Source organism: Ostrinia furnacalis, unplaced genomic scaffold (assembly GCF_004193835.3).
Source record: "Ostrinia furnacalis isolate ACB-3 unplaced genomic scaffold, ASM419383v2 OfSCF3832, whole genome shotgun sequence".
Lineage (NCBI taxonomy): Eukaryota > Metazoa > Arthropoda > Insecta > Lepidoptera > Crambidae > Ostrinia > Ostrinia furnacalis.
Window position 1 is genome coordinate 194,620 of NW_021134071.1, and position 18,627 is coordinate 213,246.

Consider the following 18,627-nt stretch of genomic DNA (forward strand, 5'->3'; position numbering starts at 1 on the left):
TACCTGTTCACGTGGAGTTTTAGCCACAGATTCAGTTTTTTCTTTGGCCTTCACTCGTCGAGAATCTGAAAACATAACTACTCAAATTAAATGATGTTTTTCGTGGAGAGATCCCACGCTTCATGATGCTGATTGTCAACAGATTAGTCATGCACAAAATAAGTTTCCAAATCCACACCAGCACCAGTGGGCTGCAGCACGGCAGTTCCCGTCACGGTCGCGTTGGTCTCGCACAGCAGTCGCGCCTCCGCCTGCCCGTACGTATACACGGGCTTCTGCGGGGTGTGGCGAGGGGATACCGCCACGAGGGGGGCGGCGGTGCAGACTTCTTCGGCTTCAACTTCTACGAGAACTGCGCCGCGGACGCCGTCGCATTCGTCTTCGGCTTCCAGCTGAAATAGCAATAAGGTTTGGCGTCATTCCTGAAAGCTAATGTGTGCTACATTTGTGAGTAACGTTAGACCAATGGAATCAGTGTACCTATTTAAAAAAGTGTAAGTTTTGGCACAGAATGATAATAAGTACCTACTACGTAGTTTTTTTTCAAATCGGCTCAATTGAGAAAACGAAGAAGCACCACCAATAGAAGGTGTGATAATTCAGGCGGGTTTTTGACTTAGTAGGATAAAGAACATTCAATTTCACTTACAGAATGATGACCCTCATACTCCGACTCGAAGTCATCATCATCATTGACGCTGAGATTCGAAGCGTGCAATCTCCTCGAGCCAACCGCAGATGGCGCTACACTGCCATCAGATTGGGTGCGCGTGAGATAAACAAAATTGAGTATATTCTACTTACAGAATGATGACCTTCGTACTCCGACTCGAAGTCATCAGCATCATTGACGCTCAGACTCGAAGCATGCAGTCTCCCCGAGCCGGCCGCAGATGGCGCTACACTGCCATCAGACTGGGTGCGCGTGAGTTAAACAAAGTGGAGTATATTCTACTTACAGAATGATGACCCTCATACTCTGACTCGAAGTCATCAGCATCATTGACGCTCAGACTCGAAGCGTGCAGTCTTCCGGACCCAGCCGCAGATGGCGCCACACTGCCATCAGACTGGGTGCGCGTGAGTGGCGCAGGCGGGGCTTTGTTACGCGCGCGCGCAGCCCGCAGTAATGCGGAGGTGGAGGCTTCTGGGGCTATCCCACGGGACTTCTCCCACTCGTGTAGCTTGCGGGTGAAGGAGCGGGATATTCCTGTAATAAACAAATGGGTACTTCTCATTTACACTCAAATTTGATGGTCACACAAATTCACACAATAATAGTTCATAAACGGTATAAGTTAGAACAATAACTTTGAAATCTGATGATAAAATATCTATTTAGCTACATACAAAATAAATTTTATTGTAATAGAAGCAAAAATAATACGAAAAAATCACATGCAACCATAAAAAACGGGGTCATTTTTCGCGTTCTCATCGTGTCACACCTTCGGTTGCAATGAAACTTTTGGTTACTGCATTCACAATTTTCATTCAATTTGTGTGTAGCATATACTAAAATCATCGTAATTAAATATACTTTCCACACAATAGTCAAAAAAATATCTTCTTATAATTATTTTGGATTGAGAAAGCGAAATACGTTGGTCACACGATTTTAGGTACCTAAAATTTTGAGTAATAATACAAGATTGCCGTTAAACCGAACACCAGCAACCAATCACAGCGTTCTATTCGGTTAACGTCAGTCGCGCTTCGACCATTGGGGAGGTAAGATAGGTCGATCGTCGCTCCGCGAAAAAAATACGTAACTTTTTGTCCATCCGACTGAGTGCGCGTGAGATAAACAAAGTGGAGTATATTATACTTACAGAATGATGACCCTCGTACTCCGACTCGAAGTCATCAGCATCATTGACGCTCAGACTCGAAGCATGCAGTCTCCCCGAGCCAGCCGCAGATGGCGCCACACTACCATCCGACTGAGTGCGCGTGAGATAAACAAAGTGGAGTATATTTTACTTACAGAATGATGACCCTCGTACTCCGACTCGAAGTCATCAGCATCATTGACGCTCAGACTCGAAGCATGCAGTCTTTTTTTTTTTTTAGTTAAGATTTAGAGGTCGCTACCAGCTGTCAAAATATTTACAAAAGCTTTGAAAATCTTAAATCATGGTTTCATAAATGTTTTATTTAAGTGTTTATATCACATTTTACGTGCAAATGAACATCGCATAGATAGAATAGACAATCGCTTCTTGTCCCCTTCTCCCCTCAACCCCTCTTCTGTACCGACCATGGTACCGACGCGTCGAGATACTAACAAGTTAACTCTTATATTTTAAAAATAATTGATTCAAATATGTACATTGTACATAATGTCTTAGTTCATAGCAACAACAATAATTTTGTAATATTTTTATTTGGCTTTCGCTTTAAAAATAAATGAATCTAACAAATACAGAATTTGTTTTTACTTAAAATTCAAACCTTGGTAGCGACCCCTAAATGTCTTTTAAAAATTAAAAAAATAATAATGAAAGACTTTCATATGGTATATATTCAAATTACGTGGTGCCCCGCAAAATATAAGAAAAATTTTTTTTTCGTAGGAATAAGGACCACCCTACTCCACACAATCATGCTCTTCAAAGGGTTGGCCAACCAATGTCTTCCAAAGGGAAGGCTGATATCAATAGGCTAGACCTGGGGTCTCCAAACTTTGAAGCCTTGGGGCCATAATAATTAAATTCGGTATGTTGCAAGGACCATAATAATTTAAAATTTTCTGCCCAGCTATGGCTGTCGCGGGCCGGATTGATGCCAGTGGCCGGCCGGATATGGCCCGCGGGCCGTAGTTTGGATACCCCTGGGCTAGACTTTAGGATCATATCATTTTCGACCCTGTCCTCACCCCATCTCTTGAGGAAGTCTTCGCTGAGGTCTTGCCGCGCGGGCACCGGCGGCGGCTGCCTCACGCCCTTCATGCGCTGCCACTCTGTCAGCTTCTTGCGGAAGTCTGCTGATAGCTGCTCCTCCGTCGCCACGGGGCGGGTGGCTGAAACTATAGGAGATAGTTCACTCTTAACAAACTGGCAATAACAGTATGGTAACATCATGGGCGAGTAAAAACTTAAATTGTCTTCTTCAATCGTATAGGTTGCAACTGAAGTCACTTCAAACACGGTAATACCAGTAATACCACGGTAATAATATCATACAGTATTATAACTTCATATAAACCGACGAAAAGCGAGCTTTCCTTCGAATTTCAAATCTCGGGACGCGGTCGAAATCCAAAAGTTAGGGTTAGGGGTGTCGCGAATGTGCCGAAAGGACGTCGATGGCCTAGCTAGTGTTGAAAATGACTAAGGTGATTGAATTTGACTACCGTCATTTACGGACAATTTTGTCAAAAACAAGTTATTAACAGTCAAAAATGGTCATTTTCAGTCAGTTTGATTTGAAATAAAAATTATATTGTATTAAACCAGCTTTTGCCAACGACTTCATCCGCCTGAAATTAAAGTAACAGGTCATTAAGTACTCATTATGGTTAGTAGATTCAAAATTATTTTAGTATATTTTTTTAAATTAAATCTACTAACACAAAACAACACGCATTTTTATCCTATTCCATTCACAAAGTATTTTGTTTGTCTAAATAAAAAAAAAATTACAATCACAAAACTAGATAGAAATTCTAAGTAGACAGATGTAATTAGAATGGGTACTGCAGGTGAGCAGCCCTATCGCATGTTGTCATACCGTGACGTACCGCGGGGCTGTTGACATTTATGTGGTTAAAGATATTTATTTCTCAAACAGATTACAATGCAATCACTTACAGAGAAACATTAATTTGTCTTAATAATAATAAACAATACAAAAACGATTTAGCGTAGCAGTTCTATTAAAAGTGATTTTTTATTTTTTAAAGTAGGTAGGTGCAAATAAAATACAAGCCATCCAGTAAGTCACTACGCGGCGCGGCGGCGAGCATGAATAGGTACAATTCGAAAACATGTTTTGTACGGGATAGGACACATTTAACATTTGAGCGAGTGGCTTATAGGCTGTTTTCATAATAATTTGACAAATTTGATATTTTATAATGATTTTATGATAAAATAATGATTGTTAGTTTTTGACGTTATATTTATTAATATTATAATTGGTATTAATAAGTGTATTTTATGTATATTATTTTTAATTAGTATAATATATTATGTACATATTTGTAATTAACTTACTCATCTTATTAATTATAACTTAATAATGATGATTGGCGGGTTATTATTATTATTTTTATTGTTTAAATTTATTTTATTTTTATTTATTTAATTATTTTTTTTATGTTTGTAATTTGTAAATAATATAATGTATAATATATATTATATTTGAATTTAATTTATTTTTAGGCATTCAATATATGATGTTTTAAAAGCTTTTTNGTATTATCATACGATAGCCTTAGATTAGCTTAATCTAAGACGATAGCTAACAAAATTATCTATTAGTAGAAGTATGCTAGAATAGCAATGCGTTGGATGACCCCAGATATTTATTTATTTATTATTATGTAATTATTCAATGTTACTTAGCTGTATTGGCTATGTTTTGCTTTCTGCAAAAAAGGTATTTTAATGTTTTAATATAATTACAGATCATCAGCAATTGACTGAATTTTATCGCTTATTGCCCAAATATACTTTGGCGGGCGCAACATTGTTTTGTATAATAATATTTCAATATAACTATTTCAGAAAAACTACGCCAATAAAATGGCTACATTATTTAAATATTATTTTTTATAAATTTAATTTTAAACAAGTATAAAAAATAAAACACACTAAAAGGTACCAAAATGTCGCTTTTTTGCTATTTTATTCGCCGGGGACGGCGATTTTTGCGTTGATAATTTTAGGATTAAATTGTCATAACTAGTCTGTTATAAAATATTTATTTATTTATTTATTTAAACTTCAGCACACATAGAGACAATGCACTGTGGCGGACTTAATGCCGGATGGCATTCTCTGCCAGTCAACCACGGGTCATGCAGAAAGAGTAAGGCGGTGCAAAAAGTGTACATTTAGAATAATATACCTACTTACATAGGATTACATACAAAATATAAAATATCTATTTACTAACCTAGTAGGTACCTACAATTTTTTCTTCTGCATACATACATACCTACTTAGTACAGTTTCTCTTACTGTGTTTTTTTTTGTAGTACTTAGTTTACGAGATTCTACTTTTGAGAGTTTTGCGTTTATTTTGATAAGCATTAGTTTTTAGAATAAGAAAACTTAATGTGAGCTTAAATATTGTATGTATACAACTNTAGTATTCAACTTGAACCGTTAAAGTCAAATTTAGGGATAATTCATAAAAAACTAAAATTTTCGTCACATTCGTGGCATCACCTTCGTGGTGTTTTAAACACGAAGGTGATTTTAGGCCACGAAAGTGATTTCTTGCTTTGGTTTATTTTAAAATATAGTGACTGGTGTTTATGTTTTTATAATATTTTAATAACTAATAAATTATACTTGGTAAGTAGAGATCAGTACATCAATAAATAAATAAGGGCCTCGTATTTTTGTTGTCTGTCTGTATGACTGTATACAGGGTGTCCCGTAATGTAACGTCAAGCCGGAACTGGGTGTTGAGGCAAGTTGTGCTGGTTATCAGAAAAATATAAAAAAAAATCTATGTGGCATATTTTAAAAATAATAGGCATTTAAAAAAAATCAAAAAATTCTACTCCAAGTGACGGTCCTTTTACTCGTGTTGCCACAAATCTTCACTTTTTCCAAATTTTTTTTTGTTATGTAACCCTAAATAATGCTTCTCTAAATTGTTATCAAAATTACAAAACCAGCTGCTCCAACTTGGATGAAAAAAATACATTATTCCCAAAAAAATATCAAAATAAAAATTTTGCCTAGTTTAAACTGACTGTACTGAAAAAAAATTGTACTACGCGAGTGTGGCAAGTGACGTCATAATTTGGCGCATTTAGTAAGGATTCCAAAATAGTATAACACTTTGTAAAATCTTGCTTTAATTGTCGACAATTTTTGTATATTGCAAATAATCCCGTTTTTAACTTTATCTACCTTGGTTAAAAATATTATTCTAATGTGCCCAAAATTTAAGTTTCTGGCTTAAGTGAGGTGGAGAAGCCATTTTAAAAGGTATGAGCGGGACGGAGAGGGCCATCTTACCAAGCAGGGATGTTATGGATATCCGTAACCGTAACCGAAACTATCGGATATCCGAAATAAAAAAATGTCCATAACCGTAACCGAAACTGATTCAAAAGTTACGGATAGTTTCGGATAAAGGCCAAACTGCAAAACTCTATGAAATCTGCAGTATACACGCCGCAGCTGCAATGCCGCGCTGCCGATTTCATAGTTTTGCAGTTTGCGGTTGCAGTTTGCGGTCTGCGGCCCGTCTTGGAATTGTACCTTAAATCTTAATATTTGTTACCAACTTGTCTGGCATTCGCTGGCACCATCTAATATGCCAGCCTGTTTTACCTTTATCATACATAGGTGTCGTCTTAGTTGGTACATAAAGTAGCTATGTGGGTCACGCTCACGCAGCATCTTGCTATTTGTATTATACCTGCATTTTTGCAATTCTAATAATTCCGTAACCGAAATTATCCGAGACTTTCGGATAATCTGAAATGATTTCATATCCGTGACCGTAACCGAAACCGGTATAATATTATTCTAATATCCGTAACCGTATCCATAACCGAAACTTCATATCCTTATTATCCCGGTTACCAAGTACAAGTGCAGGCAGAGCAGGTAGTAAAGGCGCGCGCACACGGGTGACTTTTGTACGGTAGTCAGTCACAGAAACTTGAATTTTGGGCACATTAGAATAATAATTTTTAACCAAGGTAGATAAAGTTAAAAACGGGACTATTTCCAAAAAAACAAAAGTTGTCGACAATTACAGCAAAGATGTACCAAGTGTTATACCATTTTGGAATCCTTACTAAATGCGCCAAATTATGACGTCACTTGCCACACTCGCGTAGTACAATTTTTTTTCAGTACAGTCAGTTTAAACTAGGCAAAATTTTTATTTTGAAATTTTTTTTGGGAATAATGTATTTTTTTCATCCAAGCTGGAGCAGCTGGTTTTGTAATTTTGATAACAATTTAGAGAAGCATTATTCAGGGTTACATAACAAAAAAAAAATTTGGAAAAAGTGAAGATTTGTGGCAACACGAGCAAAAGGACCGTCACCTGGAGTAGAAATTTTTGATTTTTTTTTAATGCCTATTATTTTTAAAATATGCCACATAGATTTTTTTTTAAATTTTTCTGATAACCAGCACAACTTGCCTTAACACCCAGTTCCGGCTTGACGTTACATTACGGGACACCCTGTATGACTGTCTATCTGTTTATAACATAAATTTAATCTGAAGTTTGACTTGAAAGTTGTACAACAAAAATACGAGGCCCTCTGGCCTAACTAAAAATATATTTTTTTTGAAGGACTGATAATCAGTTAGAGTTCTTTTTTGTTGAGGTACTGATAATCCCTTTTCTGCTTCTTTAGCATTTCAGAATGCCACCAGTGTCACCCTTAAAACCAATTGCGTAGAATCTTGTAACTTAGTAGGTGACGTAATCGGTAAAATTTTATCTTGTATTTAAGTAGGTACCTATTTATATTATGTTATTGCTATTTATCTATGGACATAAGACAAAATATATATTTTATAAACACTTAAGAGTCATTTACAGTAGTAAAGTTTGAAAAAATTATTGCTGTGAAGTACAAAATCACTTTCGTGGCATCAAAAAATTCAAAACGTTAAAGCTTCCAAACGAGACTCACTATTTTACTGATTTACTGAGAATACAATCTTCACATCAAGCGCTACAATTTTTATTTACAAAAAGTTGAAATAAGTTACAAATAAAATTCGCCACGAAGGTGACGATGAGAACCGTGGCGATGAGAAATACCCAAATATAACATTATAGCCAGATATATGGGTGCATCCGATTGGTTTATTTATTTATAAGGAATAGATCGTTTCATCCGCGAAGACGCGCTCCACTAATTTTTGATCGAGGGTAGCGCGGGTTTGATCCGAGCAATCCGAACGTCATTATTGGAGTGTGCGTGTGCACTCATGGATAATTTAGTGGGTACCGATATCACTCAAGCATTAGCGGAAGAATGGTGGGGCGCATCTTCGTGGATGTAACGATCTAAAAAATTTACACTGTAAACAAAAGATGAAAGAATGAAAAACATGTCTACATTGTTTTAATGTTACCTTGGAATTTGAAAAGCCCAGTAGATGTTTGAACCAGTACTTCATCAGGTTTTGCTTCTTCTTCCCAAGCTGGGACTGAATTAGTTTCCTTCATGCGTTTCCATTCATCTAAAACAAACATCAAATTCAAGAGTTAATAATATTTAAAGATCCGAAACAACAAATTATAGACATGCCGTTGGGTCACTCGGAAAAATGGCCTCTCAATACTCGGCGTCTGTAATTATGGGGTTTTGAACCTATAAAAAATCCGGGATGTTTTATTGTTCTCACTACTGCTTAGTGGAGAGCAGTTAGCTTAGTCACTGCTTAGTGGGCTGGGATAGGTACTAAACACAACCAAAATACCTCCACACTAGGGTGGTCNTTCCATAAAATTCAACACTTAGAAAGTGACAAAAAATTTTAAAATAGGTAGTTGAAACAAACCACAGCTAATTTTCATAGTGGACTGTACTAATACGATACACATGTCAGTCAATTTGACAACCTTTGTCGGAAACATTATTCAATGAAAATATTGTCCGAACCCTTAGTATTTCTCTTCGTCAAATACTTTAACACATTGTGAACCACTTTTCTTTCACGACTATAAAAAGATTTTAGCAATTTAATTCACTAAATCAGTTGCGTACATTTAAAATAAAGTTTGTTTACACTTTGACAGCAATAGACTGACATGCAAGGTGACATGTCAATGAAGTTTTCCGTTACTGTTGCCATTAAAAGAAATTAGTACCATTAGTTTTCCGCAACATGGCGAGGGTTTTTATGTTCCTGGTCAGGCTATAGATAGTATTACCGTGGTAATACTATCTATATACAGTCGCGCGGTACGTCACAGTATGACAACATGCGATAGGGCTGCCCACCTACAGTAACCAGTTTAATTACATCTGCCTACTTAGAATTTCTATCTAGTTTTTTTATTGTATTTTTTATTTAGTTAGACACACAAAATACTTTGTGAATGGAATAGGTTAAAATGTGTATTGTTTTGTGATTAGTAGATTGAATTTAGTAAAAACTACTTAAATAATTTCGAAACTTTAATAATCATAATGATCTGTTACTTTAATTTCGGGCGGGCGAAGTCGTGGGCAAAAGCTGGTTTAATACAATGTAATTTTTATTTCAAATCAAACTGACTGAAAATGACAATTTGACTAGTTTTTGACCAATTTGACCGTAAATGACGGTCAGTCAAATTCAATCAGTTTTGTCAATTTTAACACTTGGCCACCGACGTCCTTTCGGCACATTCGCGACACCCCTGACTTTTGCATACCGAGCGCATACCGAGATTTGAATTTCGAAAGAAAGATCTCGTTTCGTCTGTTTATATGAAGTTACAATACTGTCAAAGGTTTCATCAGACTTTAATAAGTGTCTGATATTAAAAATATAACCCAGGATTTTCAGATACATTCAGAATTTCAGATTCTAGGTTCCCTGAAAAATATTTTTGCATACAAGGCACTTAGGCTATACGCCATATACCCGGCTCTTATACTCCGTGTAAGTTTAATTCAATATTAACTGGAACTGAAGCCAATGTTTGTTAAAATATTCTCTTTTGAAGGGTGCAGAAACAATATATAATATAGCCAGAAGATGCCTGTTTTACTTGTTTACTCATGCCCTGAAGACCTTGGGCTATTTACCTGCATACTGCAGCTTCCCTCTCCTATCCTGGAACTCCCGGCCCAGCCGCGACTGCAATTCAGCATAGTTTCGCGCGATTTCCTCACGCACTCCACTTGCCTCGCAGCCGCTGCTTAGCCCTTCGGTCTCTGGAAGAAATTTAAAAACAAACATGTTAGGAAAGGTCTCAGAATGCTAATTACCTATAACTATTTTAGTAGTTACTAGACTGTCCTGACCAAGTAAAATCAGCAGTAGGAAACCGCATAACTGACTGCACCAGACAGTCTGCCAACAGGGCGAGATGACGGGTGATCGCGCGGAGAGCTACATCCGCCTCTACAATCGAAGTGAACGCCTCAAAGTGACCACGACCGCTCTACCAAGAGCGAAACGAATAAGAAGTAGAGTTACTAGACAAGCTGTTCAGTATAAAAATGATAATAAATCGGGAAAAATCCTAAAGAACTTAAAGTTCGTAGATGGATTAACCTCTTTTATAAATTACTTTTCGTTCTCTGTACCCTTTACAGAAGTTCAATGCTGTAATTAATTTAAAAAATTACGTTTCAATCATAAATTCTGTCAGTCACGTTTGTGTCATTTTGAATTCTTTACCCATTGAAACATTTTTGGACAAAAACGCATAAAAATGTAATAAAACGAAGAAAAATAAGCAAAGAAAATAGAATGGTCTAACAAAAGTTATTATGAGAAGTAAACATATTGAAACAATGTAAGATTTAGCAGTTATTTCAATTCGTAATCATAATTCCCTTTTGTAATCCCCAGCCTTTCTCCAGCAATAGTATTTTTTTAAATAGAGCTTTAAAACACGTCATGACTTTAAATTTAATTAAATAATCATTACAAAGTAACTAAAAATACTAACGGGTTTATACAATTCTATTAAAAGATTCGTGAATATCTCTGGTGAAGTGTATTTTAAGATTTTTTTTATCATAAGTAGTTAGTATTTGAATTACAATGTTAAAAGGTTAACATAATAAACAGTACATTATTACGACGCAGAAATTGTGATTCACGAGGAAAATGTGGAAAATCGGCATGAAAAATTGGTTTATTGTTTCAGGTGGCAAACCGTGATTACCAATGCTCTTCGATCTCATCTTTCTCTTGATACTATTTGCACTGATATATTCATACGTAAGTTCTAAGCGCTAGCTTTACTATGTGTTTCATAAACTCTGATACAAAGTAACCTCTGCCTCTGTCATCGCTGGCTTTGCGAATAGGTATTTCGCTGAAAATCAGTGTCAAAGATCGTAACCTCTTGTCCTGATCCTACGTGGAGTTCCATATTTCTTATTTTGTGTTCATCATCATCATCATCATTTCAGCCATGGGACGTCCACTGCTGTACATAGGCCTCCCCCAATGCTTTCCATGTTGATCGATTGGTCGCTACCAATCGAGCAACATGGAAAGCCTGCGTCCAGCGCTTCACTGCTACCTTTACGATGTCGTCGGTCCACCTTGTAGTGGTCTCTAGTGTTCAGCTTGTGCTAAAATAGTTGTGTGTCAGGTTTTATGTATCTGAATTATTTGCAGACGACCTCCCAAAACCAATTCGCAGCAACAGCGTCCGCTATCCGTCAGATCTGGTCGGGCAGTTGCCGACTCTCCTGCCGACACAGCGAGCATAGTGGACTCAGTGGCCTGAGTGGCTTACCTGGCCCTAACATGGCTGTGAGGCAAAGCCCGACTCTGGGGCAAGGCCCGACTTTGGGGCAAGGCCCGAATTTAGGACAAGGCTCAGGCTTACAAGGTCCCAGCTTACGACAAGGTCAGATAACAGCTCGAGGCAGCGTTGCTGGGCCCAGTCGGGACTGCAACTGTGAATCTTGCCCTTGTGCTTTGATTGAACATTTTCTCAGGTAAATTGTTATAACTTTTTGCAAATATCTCGATGACTATATTAGATTTTTGATCAAAAAACACTGTTAAATGTTCAAAATAATCTGTTTTATTTCAGAACTTGTCGACCTGCAACAAACATCTACACAGAGGTCATCCAATGCACATCCAACTGTGTCACCTATTTCTTACAAATGGTAAGTCACTTAACCGAATGTGTGTGACCTGTAAACTCGCATGACAAGAAAATAATCATTTTAGTCTTTTGTGTTTGGTGGTTAATTTGTGACCTCGTGAATTAAATCATTTTTTCCCTTTTCAGGTTGAAGATTTGTGCGAATACCTTATGAGAGTTTTTGAATGCAATATCACTTGTCAGAGAAACGCTCAAGTAAGTTTCTGATCAGTTGTTTTATTGTTCAATGTTCATACAAATGAAACAACATTCACGATCTTCATAACTTAGTTACTGTAAGACGAATAGGTTTAATGGGATTTATGAGTACGTCGGTCTTGTGTGAAATCACCCAACCCAAAACTCTTTTTACAGCTCTTAAGTACGAGAGAATACTGCGAATCAAATGAAAACTTCAGCTTTGAGAGGGGGGATAAAGAAAACCCTATAGACAAAGTAAAAAGTGCCGTCAGGGAAAAATCTGCCATTTCTAATCACAGCAAAAAACTGGACGGCGATGTAGCTCCTGCAGGAAACGGAAAAATGGAACCAACACAAGAAGGAACAAGTAAAGATAAGAACAAAATTAATCTAGATAACCCGGACGATAAACTAAAATTGAAAGAAATGGCTGCTGATTTTTCAAAGAATCTAAAAGTGCCTGATACTGCAACACAGGGCCCAGGAAGCTCAGAAGAATCGATGGCCGAAAAAGGATTCTGCTCAAAGTGTATTAAAAAAGGCAGGACCTGTTTGAAAGAGTGCCCAAGGGCTGAGAGGAAGGATACTAAAAAATAGTTAACGTCTAATAGTAATGAAATTAAATGTGGTTCTGGAACTTAAAACTCTCTGTGAAAAGTGTAAATAATAGTGTTTATTAAATAATAAATCTCTAGATAAAGTATGATGTTTTATTATGGTAATTTATCTTTTACTATTGTTTTCAATAGCAACTTATGTTGGTTGTTCTTCATTGGATAATGAAGAACTGTAATCCCATCATGGAATCACGTAGTGGCATACATAGTGGAATCGTAATAGATTTACGTAATGAACCTTTTTGAAAAATATGAGATTTCTAGCATCTTTCAAAGGAAACGTTAAAGATTGCGTCAAATGTCAAAACATGAAATTGTAGTAAAACTCAACGTGAATTTTAATATTTTTGTTACAATGAATTGAGAATAACAGGTTCTCAGTCACTAAAGAAAGCAAATAAGGCTTTCGGAGATGTTTTTCATAATGTGATTGCTGTTCTGGTGATGTGGCTAAAATATGCCACCAAACTATAGTGGTGAGTTCGATTTATTCTTATATTTTCTCAAACTAAGTCCTTCTTCATAAGAAACTACAAGTTTCAGTGATATGTCTTATGATTTCAGGTCACAGTGCTTGTCCCGTTTTATGTCTAACAAAAGTTTGTTTGTTTATAGTCACTACTTTCTTTGTATTGGTAAGTGCTTTACTTTCCGAAAGATAAAGGAAAGGAGCTGTTAATGATGGATTCTTGTTTTCATTTGGCAATACAAATGAGCAGGTATTGAACTTTATATTTGTATTTAATCCAGATTTAATATTTCAGTATCTTCCACTTGGTGATCCTCAAATAATATGTGACGCAAAAAATGTCCCAGCAAACAAAAAGGGCCTTATCTGTTTGTGTGATTTCTACGATTTCATGGTCAGGTAAGAAATTGGTTGATGATTCGACCTTCTATGAATACTTTTTGACCTTTAGAATTTAGTATGAAGTCTGTTATGTTCGCTACAATTTACATACTACAGTTCTCACTATTATAATTACTTTTCTCAGTAAATTAAACTTTACAGATTTGCAGATAAAACATTTGTGATAATTGATAAGATGATTTGTAAAACCATAGATGGACTGTACGATGCTAAAATAAAGGTACCTTTCTCTATCGATTCCGTTTGAAGCTTAAAGAAAATTACTTTTACCAGTATTATACGTTAACTATTGCAGTTCTACATGGCACTGTCGACCTACGACCGAGACGATTATTGCAGAGCTGGCTGCTGTTCTGACAAGGTAGTACTTGCTACTTTCATTGCTTTACCATCAATCAAATACACTTTTATCTGTATTCTTGTCAAAGATAGGTAACGTAAGTGCGCCTATTAACGACCCCCCAAAATTTGTATTCTATTACCGCCCTATTTTTCTTTCTTTCATAAAAAACATAATAACAGGTTCCAGAAAACACGTTACCTAAAAAATATCTAGATATGTTTATTGACTATCAAAAGGATTAAAGTTTGTGTTCGTAAATAACCAGTAAACGGAGTTATTTGACATTAAATGGGACGCGACCGCAACGGACGCACTTTTCATACTGACGCGCTCCCAGCTACTTAAGGTGCACCTTGTTATTAATTAGCGATTTTAACACATTTAAAATGAGTATACCAATATGTTTTTACATAACAATATTAATTCGTACTTTAGTTTCCTTAATAAACCCTCAATATAGCCCTCTCGCTGTATTTTTGTGGCTTAAATACATTTTTAAATAAGGGCGGTAATAGAAACACTTTTCATAATTCGGTTCCTAATAACGACCCATGGCGTTGTTAGAATTTTGATAAAGTTTTTTATTTTAGTATTTATATCTTTAATTACGCATTTAACCTCCATTTTGTTGTCTTGATCGATTCATAAGAATATTTCACATAATTAAATCAATTAACGCCATACGTTAATTGTCATAGGTTTGGCATAAAACTGCAATGAACATTAAAGAATATCTCTAATAATGTATGACAATAGATTTTATAAAAACCTGTTAAATTCTAATTAGTACCTATTTGATATAAAATAAACCTAATAAAAATGATACTTCACTGATCACGTCTTCATTAAAGTAGATATTTTAGCTGGTTACTGTTTTTTTTACGGTCGCTAATAGAATAAAGTAATATTCATACTTAATTCTATTACCGCCTCATAACTATAACGCCACCTGCGAAGACTTATAAGCCTGTATTTTGTATATAACTAACATTTATGACATGGCACCAAACCAATCATGCGTTATCACAACTATTATGTAACTTTTTAAGATCTTTTGAATAATAAAAAAATAATTTAAAATAAGTATACAGACAGTGTCCAATTGTCCATAGTTTAAATTAAAATACACAATTAAAATCAAAAACATAAGTCAAAAACTAATTAAAAATTATAGTCAAATTAAAAATAAAAATAAAATATTAAATGAAAATTAAATTAAATTAAAACTCAAATATAGTTTAAATAATGACCCCCACTACTCACTAGAACACCGGGTTCTGCGTAATCAAGTATAATAGAGGAATTTATTATTCTACTTTTTCTGCTTGATTATTTATTTATTTCCGAGAAGCGTGCTTTTTTTTTAAATAATAAAAAAATAAATTGAAAAAAACATATTTAACTAAAACTAAAAGCAAAACAAATTTAACTTGAATAAATCAAGTGGTTCCCGAACCTCTGAGCGGGAATCGAACCCGTGCCTCTTGGAATATACCCAATTGAAGAGCAATATTCTTAGCGGTCGGTAATAGAAACAGAAAAAACGTTAATAGAAACACACCTCGTCTATAGGTCGGTAATAGAAACAACTGCTTTTTCAGATTAAATTGCTATTTATTAATTATTGTGTGATTGAATACTCATTGTTACTACTTGAATTCAAAGATTACTTCATCATTGTTATAAATAAATTAAAGTGTCTTTTCTATCACCACGTCTTATATCTAATTTTCTAAGGTTTATCCGAAGTCAGCTTAAACTGGCGGTAATAGGCGCATTTACGTTAGTTTTGACTTGAAATATTTTGCTTAAAATAGGATAGTTACAGCTCGGGAAGCTTCGCGAAATTCTCACGTCCGAAATACCGCAGTGTCTCAAGTCAAAAGTATTTGACCAGTGTGTGTTGCCAGTGATGGTGTACGGATCTGAGACGTTGTCGCTTACTATGGGCCTCATAAGAAGGCTCAAGGTCACCCAAAGAGCGATGGAGCGCGCTATGCTCGGAGTTTCCCTGCGTGATCTAATCAGAAATGAGGAGATCCGTAGGAGAATCAGAGTGACTGACATAGCCCGCAGAATCGCTAAAATCAAGTGGCAGTGGGCGGGGCACATAGCTCGAAGAGCTGATGGCCGCTGGGGCAGGAAAGTTCTTGAGTGGCGACCACGAGCCGGAAGACGTAGCGTGGGCAGGCCTCCCACTAGGTGGACCGACGATCTGGTGAAGGTCACGGGAGGTACCTGGATGCGAGCGGCGCAGGACCGGTCTTTGTGGAAATCCTTGGGGGAGGCCTTTGTCCAGCAGTGGACGTCTTTCGGCTGAAACGAACGAACGAACGAAGGATAGTTACTATTTTACAGCTTGTCAGAAGCGCTATGTAAGAATCCAGACTTGTTTGTAGATCTTTCGTTTCAATTATTCTATTTGTTTCAGGATGACACTGATTGTGTGAGGGAAAAGAAATCCATGTGTAAATGTCGCAACAAATGCTGTCGGAGAAGAGTGTGATTTGGCGGATAAAATGCTTGTACTTGTGCTTTTAAATATATTGTTTTAACTAATTTCTGTGTATTTTTTTACTCAGATTCCACCCGTTTTTTGTCCGTAGTTATTCTGGTTACGGACAACATTGAAAATTTCTAAAGGGCCACGATCAACCCATCAAATCTCCGTTATTTTCGAAATTAAGATACAAACTGACAGTTATGATGATTTAATTCAGAATCACGCTAATCCTAGATACTCTTGGATCATAGTGGAGTTCTTAGGATTAATTTATACCGGTATAAAACTGTTTAATTGTCACGATAATGATGAACAGGCGATGTCGGCGGTTGCCAAACACTCCGGCGTTTGGCCGAAATTAACTATTCCACAAAAACTGTAAGGGCCCATTCGCATGAACTCTTTAAAAAAAAAAACGAAAATCTAAGTTATAACAACAATATTTTATTTGTAATATTTGTAATCAGGTAACAATGGAGGTAGCAGGAAGCGCTGGATGTAGGCTGGACGCTACCAACCGGGCGATGTGGAAATCATTGACTTACGTTCAGCAGTGGTCGTCCTGTGGCTGAAATGATAATGATAATGTTAAGAATGAAGCTTTTTTAAATATGGCAATTGAACATGTGCTAGTTGAGGAGAGTGCAATCCTATTAGTCTGCATATTATTGCCATCGTCAGTCATTTAGCCTCCATTACAGCAACACGACTCTGCAATTTACCAGAGTCAAAGAATTTGGAGGGATTTGGACGAATTACACAGGCTTTAAAGGTTTAAACCTCCTGTAACTTTCTTCTAGTGAGAGATTTACAGAAGATTAAGGATATAGGCTGGTGGTATTAAAGAAAAATGTATTGATGGCTGCAATTAGGTAAAAAAATTCGGCTATCCAGTTGTGAATGGCACTTTACAGCACACTCCGATAGCAGTAAAATCAATTTTTACGATATCCGCGGTCGTAAACGCGAGGGTACTTCGAAGGAGTTATTTCGGCGCGGCTATTTTCGCCATTTTTAACGCGGGTATTATGAGGGATGCCGGGTGTCTACGCATGTTTTATACGATGCTATCTGTGTTGGTGGTGAGTTTATGACTTTAATTTTGATTAAAAACCACAGAACTATATGGATAACATACATTAGTATTATGATATTTTTTTAATCATTCGTAAGGTAGGATGCTAATTGTATTATTTATAATGTCCAAGGATACTTTATATCTTGTAACTCATAATGTAGAGACGAATCGTGTGTTAATTTGTGAGCCACTCTTAACGTGCTATGTTCTCTCAACGATTCTCCAAACGACTGAAAACTAAGCTTAAAACTACATCTCAAACTACTCGTATTTTAGCTGTCAAAAGGCAGCTACAGCATAGAGGTGGCGAAAGACCAGGTCGACAAAGTGATTGAAGAAGAGCTCACTCATAAGCTGGCCGAGGACCTGCTGCAGAGCATCGAGAGAAAGTTCCAGGTGGATTTGGAAAGGTACTCCATGAAATAATTTGATACAAGTGACTAATAGAAATGTCATGAATTTGATAAAAACTGCCAATAAGTTTGGATGATGCTGCGGTAACATCACACTAAATTGGTTTATGCATCATTAAAAACACTGTTTGATTTAATGTAAATTTTATTAGTTACCTTGTTATGTTTTCCATTGTAAATAAAAGTTTTTCAGTGGGTTCCTTATTAATTTTGTTAATGACGGTTTGTGAAAAGTCCTTTTTTGAGAAGCAATTCCAAGAATCTTCATAATTTAGATCAGTGGACATGGTGCTGGTGAAGATAAAGCTGCTGCTGCAGAACGGGACCATGCACATCCAGGACCGGCTGGTGGAGCTGCAGGGACAGCTCGACGGCATGAAGAAGGACAGCGAGACTGAGGTGACTCTAGTCTCTACATGTTCCCAAAGAGTTAAGAAACTGTCCATAAGATAGAAATAATCTTTCTTCTCAAAGACCCAGGGAAGGGCACGAGCAATTGCATCTACTTATTGATATTTTTTGGGAACTGAATGGGTATACAATGTAATAATTATATCCCCACAATAAAGTGATCTGTCTCATGATTTTTCCTCTTTGAGATCCCTTTGTA

General features: G+C 36.5%; 3 protein-coding genes across 3 annotated transcripts in view; 2 read left to right on the forward strand and 1 right to left on the reverse strand.

Moving 5' to 3' along the window:
• LOC114358270 (uncharacterized) overlaps positions 1–18,627 on the reverse strand; it is a 36,938-nt gene that overhangs the window by 2,856 nt on the left and 15,455 nt on the right. Inside the window, exons 6-10 of the mRNA XM_028312183.1 lie at positions 9,959–10,087; positions 2,879–3,022; positions 960–1,210; positions 179–392; positions 4–77 (exon numbers count right to left, since the gene is read on the reverse strand). Coding sequence (XP_028167984.1) covers positions 4–77; positions 179–392; positions 960–1,210; positions 2,879–3,022; positions 9,959–10,087 — 812 coding nt within the window. The remainder of the gene's footprint in view (positions 1–3; positions 78–178; positions 393–959; positions 1,211–2,878; positions 3,023–9,958; positions 10,088–18,627) is intronic.
• On the forward strand, positions 10,544–12,816 carry LOC114358276 (uncharacterized). Its single transcript, XM_028312191.1, has 6 exons — positions 10,544–10,674; positions 11,032–11,105; positions 11,511–11,836; positions 11,935–12,013; positions 12,139–12,207; positions 12,367–12,816. Exons 2-6 carry the CDS (start codon positions 11,052–11,054, stop codon positions 12,787–12,789), a joined length of 951 nt encoding a protein of 316 aa, XP_028167992.1. The 5' UTR covers positions 10,544–10,674; positions 11,032–11,051; the 3' UTR covers positions 12,790–12,816.
• On the forward strand, positions 13,135–16,551 carry LOC114358278 (uncharacterized). The gene is made up of 6 exons (XM_028312194.1): positions 13,135–13,285; positions 13,374–13,444; positions 13,574–13,677; positions 13,822–13,900; positions 13,976–14,041; positions 16,455–16,551. Exons 1-6 carry the CDS (start codon positions 13,267–13,269, stop codon positions 16,527–16,529), a joined length of 414 nt encoding a protein of 137 aa, XP_028167995.1. The 5' UTR covers positions 13,135–13,266; the 3' UTR covers positions 16,530–16,551.